General features: G+C 39.7%; 1 protein-coding gene across 1 annotated transcript in view; it reads left to right on the top strand.

The window, feature by feature from the left end:
* Positions 1-7,322: 7,322 nt before the first annotated feature.
* LOC140481566 (Krueppel-like factor 5) overlaps positions 7,323-27,918 on the top strand; it is a 32,018-nt gene continuing 11,422 nt past the window's right edge. Inside the window, exons 1-3 of the mRNA XM_072577976.1 lie at positions 7,323-7,639; positions 18,731-19,595; positions 26,348-26,407. Of these exons, the coding sequence (XP_072434077.1) occupies positions 7,439-7,639; positions 18,731-19,595; positions 26,348-26,407 (1,126 nt within the window). The 5' untranslated portion in view covers positions 7,323-7,438. The remainder of the gene's footprint in view (positions 7,640-18,730; positions 19,596-26,347; positions 26,408-27,918) is intronic.

The raw sequence follows: 27,918 nt of genomic DNA, 5'->3' as shown, positions 1-27,918 counted from the left end.
TATATCATTAAGGAGCCCTCAAAAAACTGGAATTAATGGTAATTGGGAGAAAACTCTCTAGATTTAAGTCATGCCTGGTACAAAAGAAGATGATTGTAGTTATTGGAATTCAATCATCTCAGCTTCATGTCATCACTGCTGGAATTACTCAGAGTTGTATCCTAGGCTCAATGATCTTCAACTGTCAGATCAATGATTTTCCCTCCAATATAATGCCAGAGTTTGGAAGTTCCCTGATGATTGTACAATGTTCAGCATCATTTATTGCTTTTCAGAAACTGAAGCATTCCATTCCAAATGCATCAACACCTAGAAATCCAATCTTAGGCTGACAAATAGCAAATAACACATACACGAGTGCCAGGCAATGACCATCTGACCATCACCTCTTGAAGTTCTGTGGCATAGCTATCACTGAATTCCCCACTATCGATATTCAGGAGTTACCATTGACTAGCAGCTGAAGTGGACTAATTACATAACAATTCTGGCTTCAAGAACAGCTCAGTGGCTTGGAATACTGCAGCAATACAGCAGTCTCATTCAATGGATGGGAATCAGAAAGTGTCCCAAACAGATCTAGAGCCAGGCAAGGTTGCCCACTCTGTCCTGCCTTATTTTTGTGTTGAATACAGCCTATGATGAATCCATTAGCAAGCATGTGACTGAGAGGTACATCTAATCCAGGCAGAAAAGGCCTATGGGTGAAAGCCTCCCTGTACATGGATAATGTCACCACTTTGTGCTCAGATCTGCTGTCAATGTGCAGACTCATTAGCATCTGAGACCAGAGGCAATCAAGGCAAGGACAAGGTCATGTTCTTTGGGAACTGGACCGACTGATTATTTAACCTCTTTACCATCAGGTCAGGGCGCAGCATGGTGATTCAGCAGCTAGCACTGCTGCCTCATAGTGCCAGGGACCTGGGTTCAATTCCAACCGTGGATAGCTGTCTATGTGTAGTTTGCACGTTCTCCCTGTGTCTGCATGGGTTTCTGCCAGGTGCTCCAGTTTCCTTCCACAGTCCAAAGATGTGCAAGTTAGTTGAATTGGCCATGCTAAATTGTTCAAAGCATTCAGGTATGTGTAGGTTAGGTGCATTAGCTACAAGAATTACAAGGTTATAGGTGGAATGCTCTTCAGAGGGTCAGTGTGGACTTGTTGGACCGAATGGCCTGTTTTCACACTGTAAGGATTCTATAATTCTAAAGTATGTCAAGTGACTTCCTAAAATCCTGTCCACCATTAACAATGCGCAAGTCAGAAGTGTAATAGAACACTCTCCATTTTCCTGGATGCTTACAGCTCCAATAACACTCAAGAAGTTTGACAGAATCCAGGGCAAAGCAACCCTATGATTGGCATCAAGTTCATAAACATTCACTCCCTCCAACACCAATGCTTAGTAGAGGCACCATGGACCATTGTAAGATGCAATACAACAACTCACCAGAGCTCCTTAGGCAGTACCTTCCAAATCCACAATCTCTGCCATCTGGAAAGACAAGAGCAGAAAAGTTATGAGTACATGACAATTTGCAAGTTCCCTTCTAACGCATTCACAATTCTGACTTGAAAATATATCACTGTTTCTTTGATGTTGCCAGGTTAAAATCCCAGAATTGCCCCCGAATGGCATTATTCATGTACCTACGCCAAATGGATTGCAATGTGCAAGCAGACAGCTCAGTACCATCTTCTCAAAGGAAACTAAATATGGACAATAGGTGCTGGTTGAGCCAGTATCTCATGAGAGAATAAAAGAAACTGAGCTCTTCAATCTCCCATCATTTCGGCAAGTGGATACTTTTTCAGAGAATAGAATCATAGAATCTCTACAGTGAGGAAACAGGCCTTTTGGCCCAAAAAGTCCACACCGACCCTCCAAAGAGCAACCCGCGCAGACCCATTCCCCTATATTTACCCCTGATCACTGCAACTAACCTACACATCCCTGAACACTGTGGTCAATTTAACACAGCCAATTCACCTAACCTGCACAAATTTAGATTGTGGGAGGAAACCAGAGCACCCAGAGGAAACCCACACAGACACGAGGAGAATGTGCAAACTCCACACAGACAGTTGCCCAAGGCTGGAATTGAACATGGGTCCCTGGTGCTGTGAGGGAGCAGCGCTAACCATTGAGCTGCTGTACCACCAATGTTTTCCTACATTGTACTTTATTTGCCACATCTTTGCTTACTCAGTCTATTGATATCTTTTTTTTTTTAGCTTTCTTGTGTCCTCTTCACACTGACTTTTCTATATATCTTTATGTTGTCAGAAAATTTGGAAATTGTACCTTCTGTCTCTCTATCTCATTCATTAATATAAATTACGAACTGTTGAGGTCACAGTACTGATTCCAGGTTTCCCTCTATTACTTTTCAAAGAGGACCCATTTATTGCTGCTTTGTGTTAGCCAGCCAATCTGCTGTCCACCAGCAATATATTACCTGCCCCACCAAGTGATTTGTTTTCTGCAATAACCTTTGATGTGGCACCTTACTAAATGCCTTCTTAACATCTAGTACAGTCTATTCACTGCTTCCTTTTTATACATAGTGTGTTACCTCCTCAAAGAAGTCCAATTGATTGGTCAAACATGATTTTCCATTCCCAGCATCATATTAACTGTGTGTGATAACCTTGAACTTATCCAAGGTAATTATCCCCATGATAATTTTTAAAAATAATACCTTTTAATATCTTTCCCATGACATATGTTTAGCCAACTGGCCTGTATTTTCCTGCTTTCTGTCTCCCTCCCTTTTTGAATAAAGGGCTTAAATTCACTATGTTCTAATCGACAGAATTGTCACCAAATAAAAGGAGTTTGGGAAAATTAAAATAATTGCAACAATTATCTCAAACCCTAGGATAAAATGTATCAGTACTCATGCACATGTCAGCCCACAATTCCATCAATTTAATCAGTTCAACTCCTATGGTGTTGTGATTTTCTTCCTCCCTTCAATTTAGAGTCATAGAGTCATAGAGGCATACAACACATAAACAGACCCTTCGATCTAACTCACCCATGCCGACCAGTTTCCCAAACTATACTCATCCCATTTAACTGTATTTGGTCTGTATCCCTCCAAACCACTCTTATCCAATGTATATGTCCAAATGTCTTTTAAATGCTGTAATTATACTCACCTTTACCACTTCCTCTGACAGCTCGTTCCATATGCGTACCGCCCTCTGTGTGAAAAAGTTGTTCCTCAGGTCCCTTTTAATTCTTTCCACACTCACCTTAAACCTATGCTCTCTAGCTTTGCACTCCCCTACCCTTGGAAAAAGAGCTAGGCTCTTCACCTTAGCTATTCCCCTCTTGATTTTATAAACCTCTATAAGGTCACCCCTTATCCTCAGAAACTCCAGGGAAATCAAACCCATTCTATCCAGCATCTCCCTATAACTTAAACCCTCTAGTCCCAGCAACATTCTTGTAAATTTTTTCTGCACCCATTCTAGTTTAACAACATCCTTCCTATAGCATGGCAACCAGAATTGTACACAGTATTCCAAAAGTGGCCTCACTAATATCCTATACAGCTGCAACATAATGTCTCAACTCCAGTTCTCAAAGCTCTGACCAATGAAGGTAACCGTGCCAAACACTTTCTTCGCCTCCCTGCCCATCAGTGGAAATTTCAAGGTACTATGTACCTTCACCCCTAGGTCCCTCTGTTCAACAACACTCCCCAGGACCCTATTGAACACATTTTTTCAAATAATATTAATATGTCACAGACCTTCATCACATCTATCAGTTCCCTTTTCCAAACCAACTGCTAAATTATCATAATTATAGAAATCCACACAGAGAAAGTGAGTACAGCAGATGCTGAAGATCAGATTGAAGAGTGTAGTGCTGGAAAAGCACAGCCAGTCAGGCAGCATCTGAGGAGCAGGAGAATCGATGTTTTGGGCATAAGCCCTTCATCAGGAATTCGGGCTTCTTGATGTCTTCCTGATGAAGGGCTTATGCCCGAAACATCGATTCTCCTGCTCTTCGAATGCTGCCTGACCTGCTGTGCTTTTCCAGCACCACATTCTACAATAGAAATCTACAACACAGGAAAAGACCTTTCAGTCCATGTTGCTCCATGCTGATCAAAAACTATTCCAATCCCACTTCCTCAGCACTTGGTCCATTGCCATGGCCTTGCAACTGCAATTCCAAACACTTTTCACCCACCCTTATGAGGCAATCAGGTCTAGATTCCCCACCATCCTCTAGTAAATGCTGATAAGTCCACCTCTGCACCCTCTCCCAGTGCTATCACATCCCTCCGAACCAGTTACATTACCCTTTTCAATATGTTAGCTGATTTCCTGACTTATTACTGCTTCTGTGATGTTACTTGTATTTTCTACCATGAGGACTGATGCAAAATACCTGTTCATTTGTCATTTCTTTATTTTCCATTAATTCTCCAATCCCATTGTTTATCATACCAACACTAACTTTTTAAAACTCTTACTCTCTGATTTTATATTTCTGGCTTGTTAGTATAACTATTCCTTCATTACTATTTTGATGTTCATTGTTTGCTTTCTTCATATTCCATCCACTTCAACCTACCTTTGCACAGTTGTATGCCTTTTCTTTTAGTTTATAACTATATTTTCAATTTCTAATATACCATGTCTCTTGGAATAATTCTTACTTCTTGGAATGGATCTGTTGTGTTCCTGAGTCTGCTAGCCAGTTGATTGTCAGAACACAATGCAGGGTAATATAAAGCAGCCACTAATAAGTACAGGAAATGTCTGTATGCTGGATATTTAAAATTGTACTCCTGTATGGGATCGCATTCATAAGTATGAGCATTTGTAATTCTGACGTTCATAAATTGGGGAATTCCTGTATTCTGTGCATTCTGAAATATCATTTTAATGTTTGTTATTGTACTTCCATATTCCTGAAACAGCTCAAAACATTTCACAGGAGCATTGGTAAACAGAACTTTATATTGGGAGATAAGGAGATATCGTAACACCAATGAGGTAGCTTTTAATTAGTCCTTGAAGTAGGGGAGAAAGCTGAAGAGACAAATATAAAAGAATTGCAGAGGTCAGCACCTAGGATGACTGCTGATGGCAAGTCAATTGGAATCAGGAATGCCTAAGATGTTAGTTGGAGGGGGAGCAGAGGTCGTTCAGGAGGTCATTGTAGACACAAGGAGGGATGTGATCATGGAAGAGTTGTAAATCATGTGCAAAAACATTAAAATTGAGACATTGTTAGAATGGGAGCCCATGTAGGCTAATAAGCACTGGAGAAAAGTAAAAACATTCAGTAAAGTTACAACTTTCCGGGACTTATCAAGGTGTTCTATCATTGAAAACAAATCCAGGTTCTATTCATGCACAGTGGCACATCTAAGCTGCATTTTGCAGTCCCCCTATGCATTTCAGACTGTTGTGGCACCTGGCCATGGAAGCTGGCCTGACCTTATATAAGATGTATTAATTAAAATCACTCAAGGTAGATCTCAATTAATGGACACAGAAATATACAATTCACAGAACTCCTTGCTATAGAGTCATAGAATGTACAGCATGGAAACAGACCCTTCAGTCCAATTCATCCATGCTGACCAGATATCCCAACCTAATCTAGTTCCACTTGGCCAGCATCCAGACCATATCTCTTCAAACCCTCATATACCCATATACCCATTCATATACCCATCCCAATGCATTTAAAATGTTGCCATTGTACCAGCCTCCACTACTTCCTCTGGCAGCTCATTCCACATACGCAGCACCCTCTGTGTGAAAAAGTCGCCCCTTAGGTCTCTTTTAAAACTTTCCCCTCTCACCCTTAACCTATGCCCTCTCATTCTGGATTCCCCCCACCCCAGGAAAAAGCCTTTGTCTATTTATCCTATCCATGCCCTTCATGATTTTATAAGCCTCTATAATGTCACCCCTCAGTCTTTGAAGCTCCAGAGAAAACAGCCCCAGCCTGTTCAGTCTCTCCCTATAGCTCAGATCCTCCAACCCTGGCAACATCCTTGTAAATCTTTTCTGAATCCTTTCAAGTTTCATAACATCCTTCCGATAGGAAGGAGTCAGAATTGCATGCAATATTCCAAAAGTGGCCTAACCAACATCCTGTACAGCCACAACACAACCTCCCAACTCCTGAAGTCAATACTCTGACCAATAAAGGAAAGATACCAAACGCTTTCTTCATTATCCTATCTACCTGCATCTCCACTTTCAAGCAGCTATGAACCTGCACTCCAAGGTCTCTTTGTTCAGCAACATTCCCTAGGACCTTACCATTAAGTGTATAAGTCCTACTAAGATTTGCAATACAATGTAACAATTTGTATTTACCTCAATTAAACTCCATTTGCCACTCCTCAGCCCATTGGCCCATCTGATCATGATCCCATTGTAATCTGAGGTAATCTTGTTCACTGTCCACTACAGCTCCAATTTTGGTATCATCTGCAAACTTACTATGTTCACTTCCAAATCATTTATATAAAGGACAAAAAGTAGTGGACTCAGCACTGATCCTGTGGAACTCCACTGGTCACAGGCCTCCAGTCTGAAAAACAACACTCCACCACCACCCCCTGTCTTCTACCTTCAAGCTAGTTCTGTATGCAAATGGCTAGTTCTCCCTGTATTCCATGAGATCTAACCTTTGCCAACTAATCTCCCATGTGGAACCTTGTTGAATGCCTTACTGAAGTCCATATGGATCACATCTACAGCTCTATCCTCATCAATCCTCTTTGTTACTTCTTCAAAAAACTGTCTTTTCATTCCAAGTGCGAGTGAGAACTGCAGGAGCCAGCAGATGCGGATCCTATATTGACCGCGCACACATACATTCAGGGAAACCCTGTAGAGGATTTGTTTTTTTCCTCATCTAGTTAGGAGTACAGTTGGAACTTTGCACACCAGACACACACTTCTACCTGTGCACTTCACAATTGGGGTGGGATTAAGCCAACACCAGGTTGAGATATATTTTTAAAAACCAGCCTGTTCAGGCAATGTTTTAACACAGTTCAGGAACAGAGGGATTTGAACCAGAGTCGCCCATTCTAAAGGCAGGCACAGTACCGCTGTACTACACGCGAGCCCTTACAAACAGTACTGAACATTACCTCAGCACATACCTGTTGGGTGAGTGTGTAACCTGATACCTCTGGTCTTAGGAGAGTCCGCCCCTCTGTGGGGAGATGATTGGCGGGTGTGCACGTCACTCTGTTGGGGAGCGGGTTTCTGATTGGTGGGTTGTGTTGTCAGTCACGGTGAAGGGTGATGAACCCGCTGTGGAAGGAGAGTGTGTGATAGAGGTGGCAGAATGTTTGGAGAGTCGGCAGGCACTGGGTGCGAGTGAGAGCCGCAGGAGCCGGCGGATGCGGATTCTACATTGACCGCGCACACAGACAGATGCACACTCCCTGTCACCGTGTGGAGCAAATGGCCTGCGGTGCATTGAGAGGCAGTTTGGGCGGGGGCAGCTCGGACGAGCCTGTCTTCACGCAGCTCAAGCCGGTGAGTCTTCAGTCGGAGGAGCAGGCGGCGGTGGCGATGTTCGACAGCATGAAGAGTCCAGCGACCAGGATGCTGGCGGCGGACGACCTGGCTCAGGTACGACTCTCAAAGAGCAGCAGCAGGAGGGGAGGTTCTGTAAACTCACTCTGCTTCACTCCAACACGAGGAAAACTGTTCCCTTCAGTCCTTCGAAACCGAACAAAGTCATTGATATAACTGTGTAAAATTAAATAAACCCACCTTTGCAAAAAGTTACCTTTACTCCAATGAGTTTGTAAAGAGTGCTACTCGTTTCCACAGTGTATTGGCATCGGAAGGCTTTCTTTTTTTGCTTCTGGTTTGCAACTATTTCCTTTCATGTCCCTAACTTGTATTTATCAGTTACTCTGGTCTTTTTTCCTTCATGGAGGATTAAACGCTGCACGTTTGCCAGGATGAGCGCCTCCCTCCCGCCCGTTTTAACTTTATTAATAGCGTTTCATTGGAGTTTGGGATCCGCAAGTGCTGCTTGTTGTGAATGAGAGCGATGACAAGGAGAGGTGTGTAAACACTGCGGAGGTGAATGGCCAGCAGCTACAAGTTGTTGTTGCTGTTGTGATCCTGAAGTCTCCATGTCGACATTAGACTTTAGCTCAAAAGCCCAACTATTGTAGGTGAAAATGAAAGAGAAGTTTGTGGCTTCTCTCTTGACTGTGCTTGGATGTAAAGGCATAGGTTTTAAATTCATCTTTTGTTCAACAGAATTGTGTAGACTTGGGTCATGGTATAATTTGTATGTTTTAATGTAAATGAATTTTGAAGAAATGATATTTTAAGAATTCCATGACTACATGCCCACTTCCTCCCAGTTACAGGTGGGAGTGGCAATGTCTTGGAAACTGCTAGCGTTGGAATGGGTAAAGTAATCGGGTGTGTGGTGGGGGCTGCGTGTTCTCTATCTTTCCCCGTACTTGACAATGTGCAGTATGCACCAGGCGTGGGTGAGGATGTGCTGTATTTTTATTTTTGAATTATGTTTTTTTTGGTCGGTGGGTGAGGGCCGCAGCTGGTTTAGCACTTGCCATGTCGCGTTCAAGCATCTGACTCTCTCCTCGCCTGTGGAGCGAGTCATTGAGACAAGAAAAAACTTCCCAGCACTTTGAAATTCTCCCTGAGCCACTGCACCGAAAATATGCTAACGACAGCTGGAAGGTCTATAATCAGAAAACTCTGAACCTGTGGCCAATCCCAAACTTTGTAACTTCTTTTTCAGGAGTTGATGGGATCTGAATTTGCTGCATAGTTCTCTCTCAATAATTGATCAGATTTTCCACGAGTCAGCTGATTATTATCAGCGGGTGGGGGGAGGGATTGCTCAAATATTTGGCATTATTGTGGAGTTTTTACAGATGAAGGGGGAATGTAGCATTTGTATCTTCAACAGCAATGAGCTTGATGAATATTTCCCTGATGACTCTGAACATTCACCAGCCCCAGGCTGTAATGATCTGTGTCTAGCCATTACCCAAAGGTGTTTTTTATTTAAGACATTTTGATCTGTTTTGGAAAATATTTGAGTGACTTATGCAAATATTTTTCACTCATGGAATATATAACCTTATTTCACTTCTAAACAGTAAAGTTGTGATTAAGTTTTAAAAATTCTATTAAAATACAATCTGTCTAGTGTAAATTGCACTTTAAATGATAACTAAAATAATCCTGACAAATTATTCCTTCAATATTTTTGTCAATGGTTATTACAAGGGTGAAACAATATGGGTATATCACCTTTTCAAGCCTTCCTCATTTTTAAGTTTTGTTGTTCAGAAAAGCGGAGAAAATTTGTAAAGGAACAAGATGCAGCTGGATTAGGTTGCTGTTGTGAGAGTGCAGTGAAATGTTTCTGGTATGTTGGAGATTGCTGTTAATTCCTGGTACCAGTTTCAGATGACTCTACAATCCTTTCCAAACAAATGAAATGGCTAGATTTCCAAGCAATCAAAAGTTCATGTGAATGATCAACAAACCCCTTTTTAAAAAACATATACAAAGTAAAATGTGTACAGTATTGTTGCCAGATATGATAAATGTACTAATTGCTGTGTAAGAAAAGCTGCACTTGAGACAACATGTTAAGTTTGTACAGTACTATTAATTCATTACTTAATGAAATTGAAAGTGAAATATGAAGTGTAAGATTGGTAACCATCATGACTCTGTTGTGTAACTCAATTGGTGCTGATGCAGTCTATAAATGCAGTGCTAAATCTTTTATAGTTCTATTGGATTTCAGCTTCAACAGTGATATGCCCACCATTATTCCACTAAAATTCTTGTCACAACAATGCCATCAGGGGAATCAGGTTAGCTTTAACACTTCTACTGATGTCACTGAGATGCATGCCATGTCAGGAACAGCCACTGATCTTCAAGATTGTTATGGATTGTGCTTGAGGCTTGCTCAGTACAAAGCTTTTTCATTAAAAAAAATGATTATGAAGGTGAATTTTACCAAAGTTAACCTAATAACTTACTGCAGTGTTTGTAAATCTAGTCATAAGATTTCTCCCATAAGTTGAGTCTGTTCAAGGGTACAGAGTTTAGTTTTAGATTGTGTATAAATATTGCTTCATGTTGTCATTGCCACATTTTCATTCCAGAATTTGAGGAACTGAAAAGAAAAGCATTATTTTGGTGTCAGTGTGCATATTTATGAATTTGAAGTTAACTTCTCATAATTACTGTTTATAAATAAATGTGTTTAGAGTATGGAAAGAAGAGCATTTAAAACTCCCAGAGCAAGACAAGTAACAAAAGTGGCCAAGAAGGCATATGGGAGGTTTTTGCTTTGTTTTCCGAAGTATCATGTAAGAGTTGGGAAGTTTTTGCTGGAGCAATATAAAACACTGAAGTAGTACATTCAGCTCTCCTCATTCCATTGGAGAGAGGATGTGATCATATTATACAGGATCGTAAATCTCCTCTGAACCCTAACTTTGTAACTAAAAATCACTGTCCCTATGTCAAAACCCTGGCACTTGCTTCTCAGCAACAATAGGTGTACTGTCATTAGATGAATTACAATGGTTTAAGAGTGTGGCTAACTTCCACCTTTTTTTTCAAGAATAATTAAGACAGCCAACAAATGCTAACATTGTGAGCAAATTTCATATCCCAGGAAAGAGAAAAAGTGATCTCAGTAATGTAGAACTTCAACTAGGAGGAAAGATCAGAGAAACTGATGTTTTTTTTCTTTTGGAACAAAGTGGTGTGACAAATGAGTGAGGTTTTTTTTTATAAAGCCCAGAACCAAGTGGGAAGGACCACTTTTCAATTAATCAAGATGTCAATAATTGGGGGCATAGGTTTAAAGTAATTGGTAGTAGGCTAAATGGAATTTGGTAGTTAGTTCAGCCAGAGAATGACAATAGTCTGGTATCCACTGTATGGAAGTGTGATGTAAATGGCAAAAAAGAATTATTCACGTTTTTTTAAAAGAGAGACTGTGCACTTGGAGTTGAATAAATTATGTGGCTATGGACGAAGTGCTTGAAAGTGAGCCTAGACTAGATAAGGGTTTTTTTTTGTTCAGTCTTTCTATGTTTCTTAATTACATAATCAATCTCTCCTAACAGTTGGAGTTCCAGGTGTGATTATATAACTTCATGGTGGAAACTTAGATTTTCAGCAGTTTGCCTTTTACTGTCCTAATGGGGATTTGATTCTTGCCCCTCTTGGAGGCTGACTGCTGCAAAGAATTGTAGTCTGGTTCATGAGGTCACTTTTTTGAAAGTTCAAAACTGGGCAACTGCTGTAGTTTAGTGTTCGTGCAAGTTTAAAATTCTTAACCTGAATGTTCAAATCTCCCTGTGGACTCAACCCCTCCCCTGTCCGTCATCCTTTCCAACCTCCAACTTCTCCAAGACCTATTGTTCTGAGATCTATGTGACCCGTCACTTCCATTCTCTTATGCACACCATATTTCTGTTTCTCACTATTGGCTGTCCAAGTCTCTTCTAAACGCTTCTGCTCAGTCAGCTCTTGTGCTTTCTCAAAGATGCACCAAAAAGGTCTTTTTAAAACAGAGGCTTCTTGTAGAAGGCTTGACCATATAGATGCTGTTTCTCTTATGAAAAAATCTAGAACAAGAAGGCCCAAACTCCGAATGTGGAATTGCCTGGTTAAGACATCAATTGAGTTGCCTGTCATTGTTTTTAAATGCTGATGAGTGTGGGCCTAACCTACTCAATCCCTCCATCCCTGAGATTAGCCTAGTGAATCCTAGACTGCACTGGAGGTAGTCTAGATTTCTTTAGATAAAATTACCAAAACTGTTCATTAATATTCTAGGTGTGGTCTAAGTATTACCTTGAATAGTTCCAGCAAATCCCCTCTCTCTCTCTCTCTCTCTCTCTCTCTTTTTTTTAAAATATATAATACATTCCTCTTTGGGGGGAAAAAAAGATCAAATATTCTGTTTGCCTTCCCTATTACCCCCTGAATTTGGATGCTGGCTTTTTGTGACTTGTGCACAAGGAGTCCCAATTCCTTCTGTGAAGCAGCTTTCTACCTTTTTTTTTAAAATAATATTCAGCTCTTCTGTTCTTCCTGACAAAGTGCATAATTTCCCATAACTAGCAGTGATGCCCTATTGGTAGTATTGCTAGAATTAGTCAGCAGGAGACCCAGGTCATGTCTGGGGATCTGGGTTTGAATCCCACCAAGCAAACCATGGAATTTAAGTTCAATAAAAATATGGAACCGTTGTCGATTATTGAGGAGGGGGGGGGGGGGGACCAAAAAAACACCTGGCTCACTGATGTTCTTTAGGAAAGGAATCTGCCAATTCTTGCCCTGGTCAGGCCTACATGTGACTCCAGATTCAAAGCAATGTGGTTGACTCTCAACTACACATTTTAATTCATGGCCCATTATAGACCATCTTCCTCACCGCTTGCTTTCCCACCTGTTTTTTGTGTCAACTGCAAAGTTGGCAGTAGTACATTCACTCACTTCCTGTACCCAAGTGATTAATGTGTATTGTAAATAATTATGGCCCCAGCACTGATCCCTGTGGCACAGGTTACCAGCTGAAAATACACCCAGTATTCCAACTACCTGTCTTTTTAGCGAAGGATTTACATAAGAAGCATCCAGATTCCATAAGCTCATGTCTATAAAGCCAGTTCTTGAGATTTTTGGTAAGTCAGTTTTCTATAGCTGAGGAGCGGCTCTGTTTACCCCAGTGAAATGAACGTCTTTAGGTAACTAATTTTATTTGCATCTAATAGCTGACTTAAAATTTATTTCACTTATAGTTCGAAAGCTTGAGAAATGTTTTTAAAAATTGTCTTTCTTAAAGATTCTCATTCGGTATATGGAAGTTAGTTTCATAATAAATGGGTTTTACTAAGCGTTTGGGACATGACGACTGGTTTGGTTGAGATTTAGTGAAGAGGGGTTCATAGTCCTTCATTGATTGACAAAGAGGTAGTAGCTGTTAGACTTCAAACAAATATCAGCATTACAGAATATCTGGCTGATTTTTCTTTTTTAAAATGTCATCGGGGATAAATTAAGTTTTGGATTTGAATCAATCAAAGGGAAAGTATATCTTTCATCTGTCCTGATTACTATTCAGGACCTGTATAATATGGCTTGAATAAACATTTTCTGCCAGTGATGTTCAAGTAATTAACAGATTTCAACTAAAGGTCATTCACGCAACTGTGTGCAAAGATGACTTAGTAAAAGCAACATGGAGAAACTAATCTAATTGACATTGTGGTAAGAAATCATATTGAAGGAATGCTATTATAAATGGTATTTAAATGCTTGCCCACTTTGCTATTCCTTTCTTCCTTCTCCACTCTGTATTCCATTCAAAGTTATACAAGCAAGTTTGACAAATATCAGATGTATTCTTGTGTGATTGTACTCCAAATTCTTTATTGAGGAAAATCTTTTGAACTCTCCTAAACAGCAAAAACTTGCTGAAATAATTAGAAGGGCAAACATTCTTTTTAGTATCAACTGTAACTGTATTTCTGTAATTCTTGTATCCAATATTGGGAAGGGGCTCCTTTTAAACTTGTGTGGTAAATCTCACCTATATTACGTATGTGTAAATGATTTTTATGCAGTACTGAAATGGATTTTTCCACAAGATAGTGAAGCAACACTTCCAGATACTAATTTAGCAATCATATTTTTTCTGTTCACAATTAACATAAGTTCTAATTCTGTAAAATTTTCTCAGTCATAACGTGGCTAGATAGTTATTCTGTTTTAAACGTGTTTCTGCATACTTTTATCCCTTTTGTTTCAAAGTTGTTTACTTATTGGGATGGAAAAAGACAAATGAGCAAATAAGACATTCAGGTAATACTCAACATTTGTGGTTAAAGATGAGCTTACATACAGCTTTGTTTTAGTAATCCTTTAGTCATATTGAAAATTAAGGTCATCCTATCTTCTGACTTTTCCTCCTTCACCACCCATTGGTCAGGCCACTCTTAGAATATTGCATTCAATTCTCACCTCCCTGCTATAAGAAAGATGTTGTGAAATTTGAATGGGTACAGAAAAGATTTAGAAATCACTAGGGTTGAAGGCTTTGTACTATAGGGAGAGGCTGAATAGGTTGGGCTATTTTCCTTGGAGCGTCAGTGGTTGAGTGATGACCTTGAAGAGGTTTATAAAATAAGGGGCATGGATAGGATGAGTTGCCAAAAAATCCTTTTTTTTTTGCCCCACGCAATGAAGCCCAAAACTAAAATTTTAGGGTGAGGGGAAAGGTTTAAAAGGGATCTGAGGGCAATGTTTTCACACAAAGGGTGGTGCATGTATGGAATAAGCTGCCAGAGGAAGTGGTGGAGACTGATACAATTACAACATTTTAAAAGGCACCTGGATTGGAATGTGAATAAGGAGGGTTTAGACAAATATGGGCAAAATGCTGGTAAATGGAACTAGATTAATTTAGGATATCTGGTTCAGCATGGATGGGTTGGACTGAAGGGCCTCTTTCTGTGCTATACATCTGACTCAATTGCACTCAAATGCATCAGAAAGCAGTCTTAAGTGAGAAAGAAATGAAAAGCAGCTAATGTTTTGGTTCATGTAGAGCAGCAATAAACACTTGGATTAATTTTATCTTGGACAGTTTCAGGAAATCCTAACAAATTTCAGGTCAGTTAAAACTGCAGAATTATTTTACCTTTTATTTTAAATCTTTATCTTTGTCCATCACTGCTGTTTTACTTGGCCATTTTTGTGTCATGCCTTTTACCTATGATCTCTATCTCATTCCAGGTGATGTATTTTTTTTGAAAGTACATATGACATTTAATAAACAACATTATCAATTTGTTTGAGTCTCCATGACGTCCTTTTTTTTAAAAGTGGAATAATGGGATAAACTGGATTGCTTTTGCAGTGAGCAGATGCAGACCTGAGGGGCTGAGTGGCCACCTCCTTTTGTGCTTTATTCTTCTATCATTCTAAGATTTAAAAATACTTCTAAGGCTTAATGAAAAGTGCAGCCAAATGTTCTTTTGTGACCCCATGAGTTTATAGTCTATTAGTTCATTCATCATTTTAAATTATTCTTCCATTGTTTTTGTTCCTGCATCTGTATCAGCTTCATTAAACATTAACTTTAACATGCAGTAGTATTTAAAATACAGTTTATGGCATTCTTAAGTGACTGCACCTGGATAGATAAGTTCCTTCTGTAATCTGAATTGTTTGCAGAATTGACATTTATACCAACTCTTCCAACTATATCTTAAGACAAAGTTGGAAAGGTGAGCAATCTAAACAATTGTTTTATTTATCATCTGTTCATACTTGGCAAATTTGTACATGTAAAATTCACTGTTCAGGAAAAAAAATGATGTTAATTTCATCCTACATGCTATTTTCTGGTTGGCTTTTATATAAAGAAAATGTGAGCTTTGTTGAATAGTGAAATATGTATTTTTAAAATGGATTAGCATTGCGATACAGCTATCACATGATAAAAGATGTTTCGTAGTCTTATTTGGGAATTCCTTTTCAAACATCTTGCTTTGAAAGTTTATGCCAGTTTGCTGCAGGTTAGATGTCTGCTTTGATTGTATTTAATGGAAGAACTGCTGTCATACGTTTGTAGCAGTCACTAAATAATCTCTGTAGGTGTGATTTTTCTTTTTTTAAAAACTAGTTGCAAATGATATGATTCGTCTGTAGTTATCTTTGAGCATTTCTTACACTGCATAGTGAGGGGACCAGCAATCTAACTTGGCACTAATATCCTTTTAAATGCTGGTTCTTAAGAATGATTGATTTAAGTACATCAGATATCTCTCTTCAAATCTAAATTTCAATTTAAAAATGCTATTGTTTGTTATGGAAAATAATGTTATTAGAAGTAGTGCCTATTTCCATTAAGGTCCGCTTGTATTTTACAAACAACTTGACATTACGTTCACAGAAGGTCTTGGTGACTTGGTCTGTCAATATATCCTTTGCGAGTTTAAGGTCAGAGCTACCCATCAGCTTATATGAGCAGATTCCATAGTATTAAATTGCCAATTACTATTCACTTTTTTTTTCTTCACATGCTGGGGTTTGCGTCCACAAGTATTTCTGATATCATTATACTGATCTCAAATTCTTAATTCTCCAACCAAGGTGAAAGCAGTTGACTGTTTATTCTGAAATCCTACAGAGTGGTCACTTCTTCATTATGACTTATATTTTGCTCTGTGCTTATGTGACTTGAAAGAGTTAACTTCCCAGTATTGGTTTAGAAAGGTGGTGGTTCAGATTTTACGCAAAGTAGTTTTGTACCAGACCTTGATGTAGTGAACCTTCAGTTTGAATTGATTTCATTCCAAGCACACTCTCTCTTTTTTTTAAAAATATATTTGTTGTGCATTTTACTGACCACCATGACAAAGGTAGAAGTTTCCTAACTAACACTGGCAATCTGTGCATAACTGTCTGCAGTCAGTAGCTAGTATAGTCCTGTGCTATGCGCAATTAGTCAAGTGCGGTGATTCTATTCTACTCTTATGCTTATGCTTCTAAATTCCCTGAGGTGGCTTGTTGAGATCAGAACCTTGAACTCCAGGATCTTATAGACACCAGTCAATTTCCTGGGACTCTATTGCAGTGCCACTTTGTCCAGAAATGACGCTTAGCATTGTGGGTTACCTTTTTTGAGGTGTGAAGATTATGGTTAATACGTAGTCATTTCTATGCCACCTAAATTTTGATACGGAATTCTCAAGTTTAAGTGGAGGAAATCTTCTGACTTAAGCCCAAGGTGTGGCTAGAATTCGTAAAACCAATTCCAGACACCCTTTTCTTTTAATGCTGAGCCGGTTTTTCTGGTAAAACCTTTTTTAAAATCAACTTGAATTGATTCAGCTAAAGATCAGCTTCAGTTAGTCCAATGAAATCTGACATGTTTGTGTGATGATAGTGAATGTACACTTTCTCTGCGAAATGGAATTACAAATAATAGGTTTTTGGTGATCAAAGCCTCTTAAACTTTTATTTGTTGCAATGCATTTTGCATACAATTTTTCTTTTACACAACTATATTTTAGATAGTGTTCAGTCTAATTTAATTTGAAGAAAATTTGTCTGTTTAATTGGAAACTGAATAAGCAGAATGTCTGCTAACTGACAAAGCAATAATTGCGTTACTTTAGCCAAGCAAAGAAACAAGGGCAAAGCTAACAATACAATTTCCCAAGTATTTAGCAAGATGATAATTTTTGCTGGCTTTTGCATGCCCTGGTCGTGTTATGTCATGAGTGAAAGGAAAACTTGCATTTGTATAGCGCTTTTCAAGACTACCAAATTCCTCAAACTACTTTTGTAGCTATCATCACTGTGGCAGTGTAGGTAACAAGTGGCACAAGATAAGGTAGGTTATTAGACACTGGCTAGTTTGTGGTGGCAATGAGTTAAGACATTTTAAGGATTGTTATCTGCTTGAGTTTTTGGTCAATATGTAGCTTATTACTGATAGAAGGACAACTGTAACCAACTTACATTAAAGCAACTTGAATTGAAAAAGTACCTTTCTTCTAATATAGCTAAACATCACCAGCAGCTTCTTAGGAGTATTATCAGGTGACTTTTGACTTTGAGCTGCATAGAGACATTAGGACAGGTGCAACACAGCTACTGACAGTGAAGATGACTCTTTCCCTTTAGTATTTAAGTCACAATATCCTGCTGACTTCTGGATTTGAGTTTTAAGCAAAGCAGTTTTCACAAATATCTCACACAGCTGCAACTCCCTCTGTGTCGACCATTGACCTGGGCACTTTGGGTGTCGCACCACTTTCCCAGAGGTTCCATTTCCTCCCTCTGCATTGATTGATTTTTCTTGCCAATTGTTTTGTTTTTACCCAAAAGATTATTTAGAGTGGCTGAAATTTGACTCCATTGTCAACTACTTGATTTATCATTTAGATATTACACTGCATTAATTTTCCCAACAGCAGTCTAACACATCCCTCTCCTCCTTGCTGTTTCTCTTTTTGATAAACTCCCTGGGGGCTCAGTTGAAACCTGGATCTTGATGTGAATGTCTAGGTTCTAAACCTGTTCACAAAAGAAAAGCTTTCAGAACTTATAACAACTAAAAGAAATTCGTTGACCTCAACCATAGAAATGAAACTGATTTTCACCTCTAACAGGATTAACTGGAAGACTACACATGACTCGCAACGAATGATGTGTTCATTTTCACCTCTGTGCAGTCTAATGAATTTGGTAAATAATCAGTGTATACTGTTACAACATACATACACACAAACTCTTGAATGTTAGCTAGACTAAGTCTTTACAGGCCGGATGATATCCAAGTTAAATGGTTGCTTATTGAAACTTTAATCCTCTCAGCATCTGAGATTACAGCTGCTCTGGCATGATTCTGATTTGCTTAAGTATTAAGGCATTGAATGACTCTCTACCCCAAATCAGTAACTGCTTCAAGCTCCAATTTGGTAATGATTTGGTCGTTTTTTTTTAATAATAGGCTTTTAAATTGCTGTGCCTTTTGTGTCTCCTCTGCACTTCATTTTAATGTTGGTAGTTCACCAGTAAAACCAACTTAGATGCGCTTTGTTCTGGTACTTTTAAAAACTTTTTTAAAATTTATTTTTCATCTTTTTATTACTTTTTTTACTTTTTATGCAGACGCGATGTGAGATGGAGAAGTATTTATCTCCCCAATCACTGCCAGCCCCGGAGGTGAAGAAGTATAGGAGGGACAGTGCCTCTGTGGTGGATGAATTTTTCCAGGATGAAAGAGCCTCCCCGTACAGCGTCAACATCAATGTGATTCTTCCTGATGTCACTTACCTGCGAACTGGCCTCTGTAAGCTGCAAAGATCATCCATGATTCAGTCCCAGTCTGAAGCAGTAACTGCTTTTACACAGGCAAACAGGACCCTCACGACCCAGTCTTTACCAGAATTCACCAGTGTGTTTAACACCTCACAGGCGACAGATGTCAACACTGCTTTTATCAAACAGGAACTGCCCTCTCCTGAAATGCATCTGCCTGCATCCCCACAGCAAGGTCAGTTGTACCAGCTACTAAGCTCTCCAGACTTGGTAAGCATTCCTGGTAACACTTCTCACACACAAGGTAACGTGGCATGTATGAGAAACCTTACCAATCCTTCCGTGTCGGCAGGAATGACCAGCATGAGCACACTCTGCACGGTACATCCACAGACGGCAGTGAAACACTACCACTCTATCTCAACAAGCTCGTTTGTGCCAGCACAGTTCTTCCCGCAACAGCCCACCTACCTTCCGCCTTCTCCACCAAATTCTGAACCCGGAAGCCCTGACAGGCAGCCAGAGCTAATGCAAAACCTGACACCACCACCATCATATGCTGCCTCTATTGCCTGCAAGCTGGGCTCGCCCACAGCAGCCCATGCCCTTCCAGCAACACTGCAAGTAGGACAACAGAACACTCCACTGCCCAAATTCAACCGACGAAATAATCCAGAGCTAGAGAAGAGGAGAATTCATCACTGTGACTTTCCAGGTAATTCCTTTTTGAGATTGTCCTGCATACATATTACATTGTATTACATAAAATATTTATCTCAGAAATGGGTCTTTAGCACAACTAATCTTTGCCAGTGTTTATGCTCAACTAAAGCCGTCTCCTATCTTATTTCACCTTTCAACATTTTTGTCTATTCCTCATGCATTTACCTTGCTTCGCTTTTAAATTTCCTCAACTAAGTCACTCTAATCCTTGTGGCTGTGAGCTCTACATTCTTAACTATTCCCTCAGAGTAAAGAATTCCCTGTTAAGAACCAGCTTGTATTCATGGCCTCTGGTCTTGGTAGCCATGATGTGGAGGAGTTGGTGTTGGGCTGGGGTGAACGAAGTTTAAAAATCTCAACAACCTGTTGGACTATAACCTGGTGTTGTGATTTTTCACTCTGGTTTTGGTGTCATCCACAAATGTAAACATGGTTTTTTTTAATGATTAGATTACTTTATAGTGTGAAAACAGGCCCGTCGGCCCAACAAGTCCACACCGACCCTCTGAAGAGCAACCCACCCAGACCTATTCCCCCACACCTAACACAATGGGCAATTTAGCATGGCCAATTCACCTAATCTACACATTTTTGGATTGTGTTTCCTCCGGGTGCTCTGGTTTCCTCCCAGAGATTGTGCAAACTCGACACAGACAGTTGCCTGAGGCAGGAATTGAACCCAGGTCTCTGGTGCTGTGAGGCACCACTTTAGATATAATAGTCTTGGCTTTTATTTTAGAAAGGAGTTTAAGTTGAGATGAGCTAAATAAAACAGGAAAGATAATCCGTGCAATGCTTTCCAAATAGTAATTAAAGTACAATTGTTTTGGGAGTCTGTTCATTGAAAAATTGATGGATGTCCTTTTAATGGTCTTTATTTTTTAAATGTTAACCTTTTCTATTTGAAAAGGATTTTTCTTGGCAATTAGCAAATGGGATTGGGGTAACATCATAGCATAGTTGAATTGTGTGGTTAACAATTTTGTTGGTCGGGTGTTATTGCTAGGACTTCCACTGAACCACAATGTGGAATTGCTTGCGGGGGGGGTAAAATCATTCCTAATATAGCATTCAGATTGTGGTGTGGATTTTTTGTTTTTGGGGTAGTAATATTGTCTTAGCAGGTTAATAGCAGAAGGGGACTGAAATCAGCCTAAATTTTGCATACTGACTATTTGCTTTCAGTTCTTCAAGGCATTTAGACACTTTATGAAAAGAAAATTGTGTTTGGACTCTTGGTGCCCCTTATTGCTTACATTGATGGTTTTATTAAATTATATCTTGTAAAGGGATATTGGATTGTGCTAAATCTGTGATGTAATCCTTTCTGCTAGGAGACGTGAGATTGACTAAAATCCTAACTCTTCTTAGTTGAGTGGCTGAGCAGGTGTAAGAATGTATAGAGATTGCACACAATAGTAACCATCCTTGCCTATTTATGACCCTTAGTTTTGGTCTCTCTCTTCCCTGTGTGAAAGTACCTTTTTACATCTACCTAGCAAACCCATTCTTAATTTCAATGATCTTCATTGTGTAATTCCTTCTAAATGAAAGTCCTTTTTTTTTATTTTATCATTCTTTTTCATTTGTTTGATTTTTTTTTAATAGAGAGGTTGTATTGTTAGGGGTGTGGTATTGTTTTTGTTTTATTAACCTGGTCAAATATGTCATGACATACCTCTAGAGAAGATGGGACTTGAACCCAGGTCTCCTGGTTCAGACACTACAATTTTGCTAGTAGTTACTAAAAATGTTTTTTCTAATCAGTTTGTACAGATACACTGTACCTCCAGAGCAGATGGCAGTTGAACCCAGAGGTAGGAACACTACCATTTATGCTCTTAAATAAGGTACAGGAGCAAATTGAGCCATTCAGAGGTAACATTTCAAGTCCAATATGCATGTTCTTTAGGTAATGTGGAACTTCAGAGAGACTGTGCTGACATAGTTACTTGAATTCCTCCCTGTTTGCTACCTTGTGCAATGTTCTTCATGTATAGTGGGCATGCCAGGATTGAATTAAAAGGGAACAATGTTTTCTCTTCTGGAAACCCAGTGCCCTGATGTTAACCTCAAGTACCCTTTCTTTAATTTGGTAATTATTGGGGTTTTGCTCTTAAGAGACCAATGAATTGGCAATTATTATGAAATTGAAGAAAGCATTCAGAATAATGAGCATGAATTCCAATGAATAAAATGCTGTGTTGAAGTGAATTGTGTTAATGCCTTGGGCATTTATCCCATGGTTTCATCTGTTAATTCAATAATCGCTTCTCAGTTTTTATGGATTGTGGGTGTCATTATCAAATCCACCATTTTGTTGCGCACACCAAAACAGTGTGATGATCCACCTCCTTCAGCTGCTGCATTCCAATTGATCCATACAGTGTGCTTTAGGTAGGGAGCTCCAGGATTTTCGATATTCATGCTTCACTGGCATTATAATCTGGCATGGAGGGGAGCTTGCAGGAAGTTGTGGCAAAATGGAATACCATTCTGCATGCTTAATTGAATTCTGAACATCTGGGGATTCAGCTCAGCAAAGTTTGTTAACACAGCTGTTCATGGAGCTGTATTTTTATCCTTTCAGATGTATGAATAGTCAAGTTTCATTTTTGAATGAGTGTTTAGCTTGACAGTTTTATGAGCACCTAAGCAACTTTCCAATGTTATTACAGGGCTCAAGTATTCTGTACGGAGTAGGTGAAAGGGGTTGTATGCATAAGCACAAAGTGAAGGAGCGTGGAGCTGTAGAGATTTGACAGATGGTACTGGCTGGAGGGGTTTAGGGGCTATTAATCCCCTCTTGAGTTATCTCAATCCTAGTGAATAGAGATGGGCCTTCAAATCTGATTGGGATTCAGGATTCTGGAGCTTTTGTTTTTCTTTCCACAATATCAGCTTTTAGTTTACTCAAAATTTAGAGCAAAGTAAAGTATTCAATCTTTCATGTTCAGTTCTACAAGATTTTCTTAAATAGTCTACAGTGGTTTTTGTTGCACGATCGATGTCAGTCTGAGTCTATGGAATTGACTAACATTGCATCACAGCTTGCTAGTGACATTAAATCACTGCTCCAGCAGTTTCAACACTGAAAAGCATCTACAATATCCAGGCAGATTTATTAATTGTACTGAACTCCATCACTAGTGTTCCTACACATGCAACAGTTGTATACTGAAAGTTTTACATTTGCAGGTTTTGATGTGGTTTCCCAAGTCTTTTGTCACTTTTTTTAGAATTTGTAGTGGTAGCACTTATTCTCTTGTCAGGCTTAAATAATAAGAAATAGTCTCCAGTTCTTAGAGGACAGCCTGCAAAACAGGGATTTGCTGGTTTATCAGCAAGCTGTTTTTGTTTTTCAGTCTGTGGGAACAAGCAAAGACTTCAAGGATTATCTCATTTACCCAGAGATATCAGATATCAGATATGGATGATGATGATGCTATTACCTTGCCTCTATCATGAGGAACAAATTATTTGACAAACTAATGAGACTGAAGGCAGAAAAGTCACCAGTATCCAAGAGTTTTAAAAAGATGGGAGGCATTGGTAAAGAATTGAAAAACTCATTGGATTGTAAGAGGGTTCTAGTAAATTGCAAAGCCACTAATGTGACACCATTATTTAAGAAGGGAGGGAGATAGACAGCAGGAAACCTATTTGCTTTCTTTTGGTTTTTTTTGCTTTCTCATTCTCTCTTCACTCTTTAGTCTGATTTCTAAAATGCTGCAGTGAGCAGGCAGCGAAGGAGGAATAAAAGGCTTTGCATATTCTGATTCCAGGGACGGCAGATCACCGGGGACATTCACAAATTAAATTACAAGGTTGCTGTATAAAATGGAGCAGTAGTGTTTCATGTTAGAGATTTATTTACATGTGTTGGTTGCCAGGCTGCAAATCATGTGCCCATCTTTGTTTCTCCATCACCCCAGTCATAATCAGTTTGGTTTGGTTATGCTAGTCACATTTGTAGTACTGTACCTTCAACTTTCATCTGTGGTTCAAACCAGGCACTTTTTTCCATGCTGGTAAACTAATTAAAAGTGCAGGGCTACCATTGCTTTTGTATCAGAAAGGATCAGTTTCCCTTTTGAATGATGAGTGTAAAGTACGGGCTAGCATCTTAAAATTCAGAGTTGCTCTTTTATCTGAGCGATGTTGCCTGGAGGAAGCAGAACATTGCAAGGACACTTGAAGCTAGTCGTATAAGTCTTTCTGCTTTGATACTTCCCATCTTTCTGCACAAATTGGTAGAACAGAAAAATGAGAGGAGAAATGAAAGTTGCCTGCTTTGTTGCTTTTGTTGGATTGCCAATTCAAACATTGCAAAAGGACGTGATCAGGAAGGCAACAGATACATTTTTCTTTTTTTAAAAAAAAAGTCACTTTGTCATCTTTACTACTTGGATTAAGTTTTAATGGAAAACAATATGAACTATGCCATAACTGGAAATTGGGTGGCATCAGTTTTGGGTTTTTCCTTTTAGGTTGAATTGTAATTGAATCCTAAATCATTACAGCTTCGAGATTTGTTCAGAACCAGAATGATCTAACTTATTTGTGATGGTGACTGTGTTTGCCAAGATTTAAATTTCTATGGCATTCTTATCCTAAGGTAGAAGGTTGAGGAAAAGTCCTTACATGAGATGGGAGAGCATCGGAGGCTTCAGTGCAGTACAGAAAGAAAGCTGCATTGTCAGAGGCGCCACCTTTTCAAATGGTGTTACTCCATCCCTCCTTTCTCGGGTGAATGTAAGCAATTTAATCCACTGGAGGAAAAACAGTGGAGTCCTGCTTGGTGCTCCTACAAGCATGTAACTCTGACCTGCTTTAGGTCCCTCAAATTTGTGGAAGATGTGCTATGAAAGTCAGCTTCATCTGCTTGCATTAAACAGTGACTACATTGGAATCTTATCTTAAACAGCTTGTTCTTTACTTCACATCCATCACCAAGAATAAAAAATAACTAAAAGGTTTCTCCCATATTTCCCATTTTGGAATTTGTTTAAAGATCTTTGTTTATGTACCTTGCTATGTATTGATATTTAACATGCATAGAAAGTAAATGTACACTTTTGTGGTAAGTTCACCATCCGTGTGCTGCAAGCTATACAGTCTGTTGCTGTCATGAGCAATGTAAATGGGCAGTCAATAATACACATGAAAATTGACAGATGCTATAGGATCAAGGTGGGCAGGCAGGAGGCTGGAAAAAGACCACAAGCCAGGCAGCATCGGGAGGTGGGGAAGCATTTCAGGTGTTGCCCATCATCAGGACTGGAGGTGGATATAGGGGGAGTTGCAGATAAAGGGGGTGGCAGGGTCAGGGTGGTGAAGTGGGGGATAGGTGAAGGCAGGTAGAGGGTCAATGTGAAGAACGAATCCGGTTAATAGAAAGGACTGGGGGTGGGGGTGGAGAGAGAATGTGAAGGGAGGTTATTTGAAATTTAAGAACTCAGTTTTGAACCCTCTGGTCTGTAGGCTGCCTAGGCGGAAGATGAGGTGGTGTTCCTCCAGTTTGCAATTTGGTTCATTGTGGCAATGGAGGAGGCCAAGGATGGTCATATTGGGAAGGGAAATTAAAATTGGGCAGTGACTGGGAGGTCAGGTCAGCCCCTACAGACCTGGCTGAGATGCTCCGTAAACCGTTCCCTAAGTTTTTACATTTGGTCTCCCTGATTGTAGGAAAGTCCACATCGGGAGCACCTGATGCAGTAAACTAGGTTGGAGGAGAGGCAGGTGAACATCTGTCTCACCTGGAAGGACTGTTTGGGGCCCTGGGTGGGGGTGGGTTGGTGGTGTACCAGTAGGTTTTGCATCTTTTCTGGCTGTGGGGGAAAGGTACCTTGGAGTTCAGGGGGAGATCTTGGGTTGAGTGGTGCAATCCAAGGACTGTCAAAGGGAACTGTCCTTGGGAAGGCAGAGAGGGGTGGGGAGGGGAGCATGTTCTTGGTGGTAGGGTCTAGTTGGAGTTGGTGGAAGTGTTTTAAGGATCAAGGTGGTCTAGTAGATAAATGTGTAACATTACCTACCATAAAAGACATCAGAAATGACTTCCAGATACTCTGACCATTTGGCATCATGGTAGCCCACAAATCTACCAACACACTTAAACAACGACTAATGATCCAAAAGGATCCATTAGATACTACCAGCAAAACTAACAATTTACAAAATACCATACAAGAACTTTTTTTTTTTAAAAAAACACACTACATCGGACAAACTAGCCAAAACTTGCCACCAGGATACACTAACACCAATTAGCCACCAAAAGGCATGACCCACTATCCCTAGTTTCTATACATACAGAGAAAGAAGGACACCACTTTGATTGGGACAACACACCCCCTAGGACAAGCAAAACAAAGGCATGCGTGAGAATTCTTAAAGGTACGGCATTCTAACCAGAGCTCCATCAATAAACACGTTGATTTAGATCCTTTCTACCTTCCCTTAGAAAAGAAAACCTAGAAATGACATCATCCACCCTAAGAAACCAAGACTTATGACCCCCTCTCTATTTATACCACTTGTGTTTCACCCGAGACACACACGGATGTAACCTTCGTATGGTCACTAGGTCTGAAACATCTCAAAACGAACCATCAAGCTCAGCAAGCTTGCATGCATACTTGTAGTCAGCCTGAGCTACAAATCTTCTCCAATCACTAGTGTGTAACAATATTCTGAGTGTGTAGATGAAACGTGCATTTAACCTTTTAATGTTCTGTTTTCTAGGTTGTTCTAAAGTGTACACCAAAAGTTCCCACTTAAAAGCACATTTGAGAACTCACACTGGTAAGACTTTCTTTAAAATCTACTGTTTACTGCTCTTAATATCTTATGAGGGTATTTGGGTTTAAAATAGAGATAACTGACATCTGAGCTTGCATTGTTTTGATATTTGGCATGTTATTTGAGGACAGCCCTACGGCGCACTAGGAAATGAGCAACAATGCCAGAAATGCTGGTGAGTGTGGTCTACATAGACCCAGGGTGTACTTTTTTTTTTAAAAATCAGAGCAGCAGTTCATTGGATGAAACAATGGTGTGCAAATACAAGGAGATTCATTGCTTAAGGTTTTGGATGCTTGAGCCTATAGTATGCAGGTTTTCCAGAATTGCATTGTATTGGAGAGTAGAGTCATAGAGATGTATCGCATGGAAACGGACCCTTTGGTCCATGCCAACCAGATATTCCAACCCAATCTAGTCCCACCTGCCAGCACCCAGCCCATATCCCTCCAAACCCTTATCCAAATGAAATTGGATGAAGAGGTAGACTTGAGAGAACATCTGAACTCCAATTTAACCGTAAATGCTTACGTTAAAAAGCATTCTTGTGACTGTGTTTCTGTTTATAGCATTTCAGCAGGAATTTAAAATCTAAAAATGCTTCATTTTCAATGTTAAATTAGTAGAGCAAACACTGAAAATAGCATCAACCCCTATAATGCTCACGAGAGCAGTGTTTTCTGGTGCCAAGCCTTTATTAACAGTAAGGGCCTCACTGTCAATAGACTTGCATCAATTGCAAGTTTTTGTTTCTTTAATTCACTTTGTCCGGTGAAGGTTTGAGTAAAGTGAAACTTTCTTATCACTGATATAGAATGGGTCACTACTTGCATTTCTCTATATCTACCCTCTCAAACCATTAATTGTTTTCAAGGTTGTCTCCTTTCCAGAGTAAAGAGCCGTAGCCTGTTCTGTCTTTAATGCCTCCTCACTCCAGGGAGGTTGGTGTGAAGTAGCTGTTATGGTGGTACACAGAAGGCTTTGCTCAGGACTCGGAACACTCCCCTGACTCAGTGGCAAGTTTACGGTTAGCAAGGACGTAGCATCCTGCTACATATTAAAGCTGTAAATTTAAAATGTAATAACGATGAGCATTTTCTCGGTTTTTTGCCTGGAAGGTAAGCTGTTGCTGCCTCTGCACAGGACTCCAGTTTAAAAAAAAGTTCTCAATCCCATCATCAGTCATGTCTGTAGTTTTTAAAATGGATGTTGCTGGTTTAAGGTTTTTTGTTTTGGCTTACCTTCAACCAGTAAGTTTACAATTGGTCAGATTGGAGCAAGAAAGGAGTTGATGAATTTGAGTGAGATTGATCCTACCCAACCTTTGAGGTTTAACTCTAGTTTGCAATGGAAACCCCAAACTGTCCCCAGGATTGCCACCTCTGGATTAAGTGTTGTCTGTTTTGGCTGTAGAAGCTGATTTTGGGACTGAGCCTTTTCACAGCTGGTATATTGGCACAAGGTTGACTTTTTTCTTTTTTTTCCTCCTACCAGTTTCTGCACTGGATAGCTTT

The sequence above is a fragment of the Chiloscyllium punctatum genome, chromosome 9 (genome assembly GCF_047496795.1).
Source record: "Chiloscyllium punctatum isolate Juve2018m chromosome 9, sChiPun1.3, whole genome shotgun sequence".
Lineage (NCBI taxonomy): Eukaryota > Metazoa > Chordata > Chondrichthyes > Orectolobiformes > Hemiscylliidae > Chiloscyllium > Chiloscyllium punctatum.
This window is presented reverse-complemented; position numbering and strand designations above follow the sequence as displayed.